The sequence below is a fragment of the Pygoscelis adeliae genome, unplaced genomic scaffold, assembly GCF_000699105.1.
Source record: "Pygoscelis adeliae isolate BGI_AS28 unplaced genomic scaffold, ASM69910v1 Scaffold413, whole genome shotgun sequence".
NCBI lineage: Eukaryota > Metazoa > Chordata > Aves > Sphenisciformes > Spheniscidae > Pygoscelis > Pygoscelis adeliae.
In genome coordinates this window covers 1784337-1794682 of record NW_008824403.1, presented here as the reverse complement: position 1 = coordinate 1794682, position 10346 = coordinate 1784337, and the positions used below count along the sequence as shown (strand labels likewise).

General features: G+C 46.1%; 1 protein-coding gene across 2 annotated transcripts in view; it reads left to right on the top strand.

Moving 5' to 3' along the window:
• Nucleotides 1-10346, top strand: part of BDH1 (3-hydroxybutyrate dehydrogenase, type 1) — a 16907-nt gene that overhangs the window by 1137 nt on the left and 5424 nt on the right. For both annotated transcript variants that reach the window (XM_009320392.1, XM_009320393.1), the window contains exons 2-4: nt 2072-2144; nt 3617-3727; nt 8902-9043. In XM_009320392.1, coding sequence (XP_009318667.1) covers nt 2072-2144; nt 3617-3727; nt 8902-9043 — 326 coding nt within the window. The remainder of the gene's footprint in view (nt 1-2071; nt 2145-3616; nt 3728-8901; nt 9044-10346) is intronic.

The following is a 10346-nucleotide window of genomic DNA, read 5'->3' as shown; positions in this document are numbered from 1 at the left end:
TATTAACTTGAGAAAAGAATTTTCAGCATATTCTTTTTTTTCTTCTTCTTCTTCTTTTGTTTCGCTTACTGTGTATTTGTACTTTGTGTGTCTTGTACTCAGGGCAAAAATGTGTTGCGTTTTTGAAGTACCCACAAGCTGCTAAACCTGAAATGGAAATCCAACTGTTCATCTGAAAGGCAGTGTTGTCACTATACTGGTATCTTAATGCATTGAGGTAGCATTTATATACTTGACTCTTCAAACTGAGGACTGCCTTTTTTGGTGTAACTGAACAAAAGCGAATGCATGGTTACAGGCACAGATTCAATTCGAGGACCATCTGTGCATTTTAAAAGTCTCTAGAATTCAGTCATGCAGAATGACAAAAGTGGCTTGTGGTACATTAGTGTGGGGGCTAACATCGCATATGCATCGTAGCTGATGCATCTCCATTCCTCTGATGACATTCCTGCCGATCAGCAGCCGGCATCTATTTTATGCCCTTGCCTTCAGGTCAAGGTAGGCAGAATGTCAAGTAGTTATTCTCTACAGGTTATTGTGAATAGAGTGCAGCAAATCAGTGCTCTGCAGTGAAATAACAGGACCAGAGATGACACTGAAAAATAAAAATCAAGTTCATGCAACTAAAAGAAATGTTATGAACATTTCTGAGCACTTTGAGACACACCAAGAAGTTTATTGTCGAGATAAAAGTTCCAAGCCAGGATTGCAGGTCAGTGATGTTAACACAGACTTGCCTGGGGACTGGCCTTTGCAGCAATTAAATTGGCTGAGGCTGTTTCAAGAGCTGATTGGGCTTGTGACACTCAAAGTTAGAAAAAGAGCTCAACGGTTGCAGGAAGGTGAGCGAACACTGTTGCCTGAATATAAATCAGCTCCTTTCCCATCTGGTTCAAAGCTTCAGCCCTAGCAGACCCTTTTTCTAGCCTTATTTTCCCAAGATGCAGCTCAGAGGCCACAGTGTCTGTAGATTGCTGTTCAGTGTAGCACAGGTCACCCTGGAAGCACCTGTGATGTCTGAGCAGGAGATAATTGTGAATGATTATGCAAATTCACTTAGAAGACAGAAGAGCAGCCTGGAAAATAAGCTCTGCTGAAGGATAGATGTTGTTAGAGGGGCCAGAGGGTAGATGAAGTACAGCACATCTAGGGGAAGGCCAGAAGGCTCTGGGAGGGCAATGTCAGTGCCCAAAGCAAAAATGAAAAAGCTGATATAATCCAGAGAGGTGGTTGGCAAGGAGAGAGGCTGGGGTCACTCTGGTGTGTTGTCTAGGCCCAGTTTTGATGAATGATGGCAAGACCTAAGACAGCGTGATGCTACTGGTAGCATAGCTTTTCTAAATAGAATCTCACTCCCTGGAAGGCATTGTTGCTTTGCTCTGGTCTGTCTTTGTGAACATGGTTTATCTTCCTGGGAGTGAGACATACTATGCGGAGGACTTCAGATCTGCGTGGCAGGTATTGCTCAAAGACATAGCGTCTCTTAGCTTAAACAGTTGTGAAGAGGGGATATAAAATCTAAGAGTATCTAATAGGTAGTCACAGCAGAGGAAGAAGTGTCATCCCAAATGACAGAAGGGTGGAGCTGTGTGTAAAAGCAGAGAGAGAGATCCAAGCAAATTTGACCTTAGACTGGGTATAAGAGACAATGCCACAGCAGAATACTTTCTTCAGACAAATTAACGACTTCCCCTACCCCAGCTTTGTGCAACTCTAAGTGAGTGTTGTTGTGTTAGAAATGAAAATACTGCACTGCCCATTTTGTGGGTGGAAGCAGCTCTGTGCCTCCAGACCAGAAGCTATTTGAGAATTCTTGGTAATATCCAGACAGCTTCTGCAGCTGGAAATAGCATCAAGGTCTTTTGAGAAGCAAATGTTTCATACTGTAGGAAACACACAGGCTCAGACTAAGGAGAGCTGTAGACTGGATTCCATCTTCTCAAATTACAGTCTACATCATGTATATAGGCAACACTACATTCCTTTTCATGTGTATGCTGCAGCGCCAGGGTACGGACAAGATATTCCATGCGTGATTGTTCTGTTGTTTGTTTTTTTTTTTTAACAGGCCGGTGCAAAGATTTTGCTTCCCTCTCTTGTCCCCATGTGGCAGCCGCTCTTATGCAAGTGAAGTCGATCAGGTGAGCGTGATTGTGGTTTCCAGGAACTAGTTCTGCTGAGCTGGGGTTTTAAAATCCCTGAAGCCTGGTGACCAAATTCTTCTTTCTGATTTGCCAGAAAGACTCCGAGCTGGACCTCTCCAACATACTCCACATTCTTTCCTAGCACAGATCTTCCATTGACGTAGCACGGTACATGCTGCTAAGGATGGAAATAAACAATCAGACTAGTGGGTTTTTTCTATTTTTGGAACTCAACTCGGCAGATAAAATCGTCCACCTTAGAGTGAAGGGAATTTGCATGACAAATTCTCAATAAAGCACTTACTCTGGATTATGGTTGTGTAAAGAGATGTAAATAAATCGGTGTGTCCTCACCTCTTGTTCTGGAGAGTGACCCTCTTCTTTAACAGCCCTTTCCTTGAAGGCCCTAGCTTGCCAGGAACAGTGCCAGACAAAAGGAAGGGGGATGTTTTGCCCTCTTGCCTTTTCTGTGGCACAGAACTCAGCACTGTAGCAGTACTAGAGCATGCACATTGTGCTCCGTAACCCTGGGACAGAGTCTCAGAGGAGTTCAGATATGGCCCTTGCATTGCTGCTGGGCTTCCAGTGTGACCCTGATCAGTCCCTGTGTATGCTCGGGAAAGCCAAATTTCTAGTTTGTTGAAAGAGATGAGTTGGAATGAATTGCAAGTAATTATTACCTAATCCCATCCACAGCAGCACCTTGCTGGATGTGCACTTGTTGCTCCTGAAATGTCTGATACACCATGCAATTTTTAACCTGTTACTTAACTGCTGCCTCTCTTTGGGTTAGAAGGAGGAGTTTGGAGAAGGAGGGAGATGTACTTCTCCTATTTGAATTGTAAGTTGGAAAATAAGAAGACCAAAAAACAGACAAAAAGACTGATGACCAGCTGGTCTTAATTTCAAATATTAAACTCACTTGATTCTGCTTAGCTTTTAAAATCCAGCACTAGAGGGTTTACATGTTAGAGAGAGAAAGGTGAGTGAGCAGTCAGTAAGGTTAACCCATATCCTGTCTTCAGTCAAGCTCTCTTCCCCACGCCCTACGGGCTGCATGGCACAGAATAGCGGACTCCTGCATGCTTTGAACATATAGGAACAGTTCCTACTGAAGGGAAAACATTTCTTGGGAACTGTCTGGTGTATTTTCAGATTGCAAGATGGATGTGAACTGCCAGAGAATGGTGGTTTGCTTGATCTCTTTGCTTTGGGAGCCCGTTGCCAGAGGTGCTGAACTTCTCTTTGTGTTGGGAGGACAGTGATCCTGCCTCACTGGAGTGAACTTGGTATGAAACCTTCATTTCTTGTCTTCAGGAGGCACTGGGTGGCAGTAGCTGGCAATGAGTGTAGAGAACGTCCCTGGAACGGACTGCTCCTGGCCAAGGACACGGTTTTGTTCTGTGCACTGCAAATCACTGATTTACAATACTCAATTCCAGCACGTTTTGTTCTGTTTTGTTTTGCAGATTGGCAGCAGAGCTGTGCTTATAACAGGTTGTGACTCAGGGTTTGGATTTGCCTTGGCCAAGCACCTGCATACCAAAGGCTTCATTGTTTACGCTGGCTGCCTGCAAAAGGTAGGGAAAACAAAAACTGTATTCTTCATCTGTGGCACGTGCACAGACATGTAGCAAATCCAGTCTTCCCTCTCCACTCTGCACAGCTTTCTGCCAAGGAGAGGGAGGGTGGTTGGTAGTCCAAAGGGAAAGACACGGGTGCTTGAATTTCATAGAACATAACCTGGTCTAGACCGGAACCCGGACTGAACGGTATCTAGGGAGGTTCTTACCTGGATCACAACGTTGTGGTCTGTTTCATATCTGATGGACTGGAACCCCAAATCTAATTTTATAGGCTTATCCATAAGCAAATTTTGGGATCAGGTTGAGTCTGGAGCTTTGGCCCTGCTCTCAGACGATACGTATTTACGCAGGGTTTATTCTGATTAATTGTGACATACACCAAACCACTGGTGATTTTGTGGTGTGTGGTATGAGCATATTTTTCTATATTCATGAGTACAGCCATGCCTCAGTGTGTATTGAGGGTCTCCTGAAATCGCTGTGAGGGTGGTAGAGTTCCACTAGTGCAAATGAGAGCAGAATCAGGCCACAAATAGCTTTGTGACACAGTCTTGATACACTCTCCAGGAGCGCTCTCTATGGCAGTCAGAGATGCCTGGTCATGGAGAGTAGGAGAGAGCTTAGCCTCTCTCTCCTTATAAAGCACTGCACTTTTTTAGCTGCATGGTTGTTTCCCAACAGAAATAAACTTACTCCTCGGGATATCCTGGGGTGGGTCAGTCATTTTGATCCTAATCTTTTAGCTCACTCGTCACTATAAATGTATCTTGAATAGTTATATTACTTAAAGAGAATTTGCCAGATGTTTTTTATGTTATCAATACTCTTTCTGCTGCTAATTTTTCCATTATTACTAAGTTTTGCTTAAATTATTAGTTTCTTTATGCTGCTTTTTTTGAAAAGAAAAGTTTGTGTTTCGATAGCTCCGTCCCTTGTGGTGTCTCAGCTTTGGGTCAAGGGGTTATTTGTTAACCTGGGCTCCCTCTACAGGCTTCACAGCAGAACAAGACACTTATAAACTTGCTTTTCAAAAGGCGTCAAGAGGAGAGAGGGTAGATGAGTACTTTTTTGGCAGATGTTTCTACTCAGCTTTTGTAACTGAAGATCAACATTAGAGAATATAAGAACGTTGCAGACTTAAAAACCACTGTTTAGAATAATAGCCTGCCTCTATGTTGACTGGAGCCAAAAATTTCAGAGCTGCAAAGTTCCTTCTGGGTTTCACTTCCCCTGTCTGAGCTGCCAGAAAGACCCGATTTTCAGTGAGCATGTTTTTAACTGTCACTGAAACCTCCCTTCCATTTTGGTGTCTTCAGTACTCATCCTACTGAATGCATGTTAGTGGAAAATCTTGGCCTCTGACTATTTTAGCGTAAGCTGACATGCAGCAGCATGCCAGAACTCTTTTAGGCTTTGATCAATATTTATTTCCTCACCAAAACTCAGCAGAAAGCTTTGCTGTATCACTGTGTAATTAAATGTTGCTTCTTTAGCTGGACTCACATCCCATGTTCCAAAATCTGTGTGACTATGGCAAGACTGGTAACAGCAGTTGTCATCAGAAAAACTAAAATGCCAAAGCTCCTTAGTTAACAGGTTGGCCTCCTGTGTCTTCAGGCCATATATTTTATGTAGAACTGCTCTGTAGTACTAAAACATCTCCAAGAGACTGAGCTGATTTCTCATTCTGCCACAGGTTTCACTAGCAAAACCATAAGCAGAATTCTGATCAGAGTGTAATTATTGCTGGTGCTGATTTTAGAGGCAGAAAAAGGCTGGTGTGTTTTTAGATGCTGGATAGAAGTGGAGGTAGAAATAAGAAGCATTATCTTTTGCTTGGGTATATTTGACCTAGCCCTGACAGAAAGGAAACGCCTATGAAACTTCAGTGTTATTTTCATGGGACTGTTTTTCACAGCACACCTGCACATCAGAAGCATACTCCAGCCTGGGGAGCCATCGTGTCCTCAGGGTATGCACTGGTCTTAGGAACGTCACGTCCTTATTGCAGATTAAAAGTGTGTGCATTGCTGACTCTTCATCAGGAAAGGTTTCCTAGAGCGGCCAGATCCTGAGCGCCTGACTATTTTTCCTGAAGGAAAGCTGAGAGAGGTGTTTAGAGTCACGACTGAGGGGAGCCCAAGGATGGATCTGTGCTAACAGTGTGCTATTTCACACACAGTTTCTTTGTAACATTTTCACTGGTAAATATATTCATGTGAGAGTTGTGCTGATGCTTCATTGCCAAAAGACAGTGGTAGACTGGATCCAATGAACGATCACGCTGCAGCTGTCTTATTTTTTCCTCTTTGGTTAATAGCTGGAGGAGCCAGCTGACACAAGATGAAGAAGGTATTTTTCCATCAGTATCTGTTACCAGTGGACATATGTGATGTTTGTCACGGCTGTCAGGAATGTGGTGGAACCCCTGTTTGCTTTGCTTTGTGTGCTCAGGCCTGTTGGGGCTTGCAGGGGGATGAGAAGGCAGAGGTTATCTGAGCAAGCCAGCATGCAGGCCAGTTACTGTAGGGCTCAACAAGAGTACTCAGAGCCGCAGGGTGTTACATACCACTTCAAGGACACACTGATAAAGATACAAGCTGAAGCCCATGGGCCCCAGAGGGTATTACCATGGAAAGAGGAAGATGAGGCAGCGGTGTGCTTTTTCAGTATGCAAGAGCTGGGTCCTCTTGCCATGGGCACAGTGGACCCTGGGACTGACAGCAGAGATATATTGGTCTCTTGGCATAGCATGAGGAGGTCCTTCCACTGCTGCGTATGGGCCCGGGGGTTGTGGGACAGGCTGCATCCCGTGCCAGGAGAGCATGACACAATCACAGGGTGCCTGACACACCACCCATTTGCCCTTTCTGAAGAGTCAAGGGAATGGCCCTGTGGGTCTGGGTTAATGCCCAGAGTCCAACTCTTGGCCAGGATCCCAGCCCCAGGGGTCCCTGTCCAAGCACCCAGCCGCATGTGGGTGAGAGGGCAGGAGGGATGTTGGCTTGCTGAGCCAACCCTGTAAGGAAGGAAGAAGAGGATGCTGTGAAGGTCCCGGTAGAGCTTACGAGGCCTCTGAGGCTGGTGTGTTGCTGTGGCCCAGAGATTTTGTAGCACCTCGCAGACCTGGGATTGGGGAAAGAAGCACCTTGGCCTTATTGTTCTTCCCCTTCCCTTTAGCCATATCTGCTGTTTCCAAAGGACTTGCATGCTTGCATTTGCTGATGCCCCATTGGCATTCCCACATGTGCCACTTGTATGTTTTTCAATGCTTTGCCATACACACTGGCTTTGGCACCACAGTGCTTTTGAGTGAGCAGCAAACTTAGCACAAAACTCTATTTTCAGTCACCATTAAAAGCAAACACCACTAAGCTGTGCATGGGACTTTTAACTGCTCCATTTTGTATGCGTTATGCTTCTGTGTGAAGAGAGTGCAGTAGATGCCTTCTCTTAAGGACAAATACTAACCGGTATTAACAGTCTGCAGTGGAATAAAGAAGGGTGGAGAAGAAGACAGAGGAGACATCAGGTACCTAAGTTAGTGAACTGTCTGTGAGCACAGTGGATAAGCCCAGGAATGAGAGGAGCCAAGAAGGTGTTTTGCAAGACCAGGTGGCACAGAGACAGGGGGATGTATGGCCACCCTTGTGTGGTATCTAAAGCATGATGTCTGAAGGGGACTCTCACTCTGGGAGGGGCAAATGGGAAGCCTGGGTTCAGACTGCAGAGATGAGCACCATCTCATTGACAGCTGACTACTGACAGTCTCTGACAGGGAGTGCCTGTGGCTCGAGGTGTTTAGAATGAGCTAATATCATTCAGCTGTCAGGAAACAGCCCTGCCATGAAGAACTGATCTGTTCCAGGTCAGAGGGAAAAAAGCTATCTATCAAAAAAAGCCTTGTCTATCACACCTGCCTTGTAAAAGCTCAGGAGTGAATGATGCTTGCCTGCTGATGCTGACACAGCGAGTGGGGCTACCTGGAGGGTTGAGTGATGGGGGAAGAAGAGCTGAGCGGCTGTCAGGTGATCCTGTGGGACATGCTCCATGGCTAGCCTGTTAATGGGGAGTAAAAGACTTCTAGTAAGGGATGATGTTGAAGGGACAGAGGGAGTTTCTTACAGTAAAGACAGGGATGTTCCCAAAAAGTGATTATTTTCAGAGCTAGACCTCACCATCCTCTACAAAAGTACCCTGGAGTGGTCCAGCACAGTCCAGTAGCTTATAACCATGGGAGTAATTCAGGGATAGTCCCAAACTGATATTAATATCCCATGCCTGTGTCCTGGAAGCACCATAGCCATGTTTTACCACTCTGAAGGGACTAGCTCTGGGCATGGCAGCCTTGTTGCCAGCAGCATCTAGCCCATGTGAAAGGTATCTCAGGGGTTGGCTGCAGTTACATGGCTGTGGGCTGTGAGTGGATATGTGTATACTGGGGGAATCTGTTGTTCTGAGCTGAGAAAAAAAGGAGTGGAGATGGGAAATGGGAGTGAGGAAAAGCTCATGGGGGGATGCAGAGAAGAGAACAAGATGCTGGAAAAGATGCTGGGGGGAATTGCTAGCAGGCAAGCTGGCCAGACACCTGATGATTGGACTCTGTAGGAGTCCATTGGAGGCAGTAGGTAGGTTTCCAGGCAGTGGGAGCTGTGTGCGTAGATCAGCCGAAGGAGAGAGCAGTGGGCAGGCAGTCTGTCTTCTAGGACTGTCACTCCCAGAGCTGGCAACGCGACTGAGAAGCACATGCAATGTACATGTGCAGCGGCTCCCCAGCTATTTGCTGTGCCCCGTATGCAAGCCAAAGTGAGAATGGCACTACATTCCCACCACTGCGGTAGTGGGGCATAGCCTGATCTCAGGAGCTTGTACTCGGCAGAAGTTGCCTTGCTGGGGCAGATCCAGCTCTGGCTGCTTTCTTGGCGGTCGAAGCAGTTTGTATCAGCTGACTTGGTGGCAGAGCTCATGGTCAGATGGAGATGCTCGAGGAATGGTGTTCTGCTGCAGGAGCAGCCCTGTCTGTTCCCCTTCCTCTGAGCGCTGCAGGACTGTCCTGATTTTTCTGTGATTGCCCTGTGCACTCTTGCTTGATTTTATGGTTGCTATGCATTTGATCTTCTACGCAAGCTCTTTGGCCAGATTCAAACCAACGCTTTCTTCCCCTCTAGGACAAGGGAGATGGTGGCTCCAAGGATCTGGACAACATGAACAGTGATCGAATGAGAACTGTCCAGCTCAATGTCTGTGACAGCAAAGAAGTGGACCGAGCAGTGGAGCATGTGAATAGCAGCCTGGAGGACCCAGAGAAAGGTAGGTGCATGCAGTAGGCTGTAAGGTCACATAGGTGGCAGGAGCTCCCTCAGCTGGGCTCTGAGAGCATTTTCAGGGCGTATTTCAAAAGCTGAGCGTATGATTGAAGGGCACAAAGCTTTGAGGAGCAACAGTGCAGAGTAAATGGCCTGTTTAAATGTTGTGTCATATCAGAAAGCAGCTTCTCACTTAAGACAGCATCTACAAAGAAAAAGGCTTTTTTCGCCACTAGCTCCTATGGGGACATCAGGAGAAATCAGGGTGGTGTTCAAGGCCCTGGGATTAGCGCTTTTTTCCTGTGACCTGAACTTTATTGTGACTTCCTTTATGTTGTAAAACCTGGCCGGTGCCCAAAGATTGGGGATTAGCAACAGAAATGTCTCCCCCAAACTTTCAAAAGGCAAAGGAAATGGAGAGGTTTTCCAAAGGATTTCCCATGAAGCCAGCTGAGTATCATTATTAATGCCATTGCAGATAATATCATATATTACAGATTTCAGAGTTCAGGGGGTAGCTGTAACTGACTTTCTTAGCCTCCCTACCTTGATCTGCTGAGGTGATGACAGCAAATTCTGCTCCAGTACTGTGAAAATCCCAGTTGCTCATGCATTCCTGAAACCTTTCCGCTCTTTGGTGAACTACACATTTTCCCTAAAGAACATCCACACTTCAACCCATGAAGGTTGTTTAAAAGCAGAACAACCAGTAATCTTTTATTTTGGATTTTGAGGAATACAGAGAAATTGTCCGAGCAGCCAAGGATCAGGTTAGGAAAGCTAAAGCCCCGATAGAATTAAATCTGGCCAGGGACGTCAAGGGCAACAAGAAAAGATTCTGTAGGTATGTTGGGGATAAAAGGAAGACGAGGGAAAATGTCTCTGGAATGAAACGGGAGACCTGGTTACCTGGGATACCCGGAGAAGGCGGAGGTACTTAATGACTTTTTTGCCGCAGTCTTCACCAGCAAGTGCTCGAGCCTCGCCGCCCAAGCCGCAGAAGGCAAAGGCGGGGACTGGGAGAATGAAGAGCCGCCCACTGTGGGAGAACATCAGGTTCAAGACCATCTAAGGCACCTGAAGGTGCACAAGGTCCTGAAGGAACTGGCGGATGAAGTTGCTAAGCCACTCTCCATCGTATTTGAGAAGTCGTGGCAGTCCGGTGAAGTTCCCACTGACTGGAAAAGGGGAAGCATAACCCCCATTTTTAAAAAGGGAAAAAAAGAAGACCCGGGGAGCTACAGGCCAGTCAGTCTCACCTCTGTGCCTGGGAAGATCATGGAACAGATCCTCCTGGAAGCTATGCT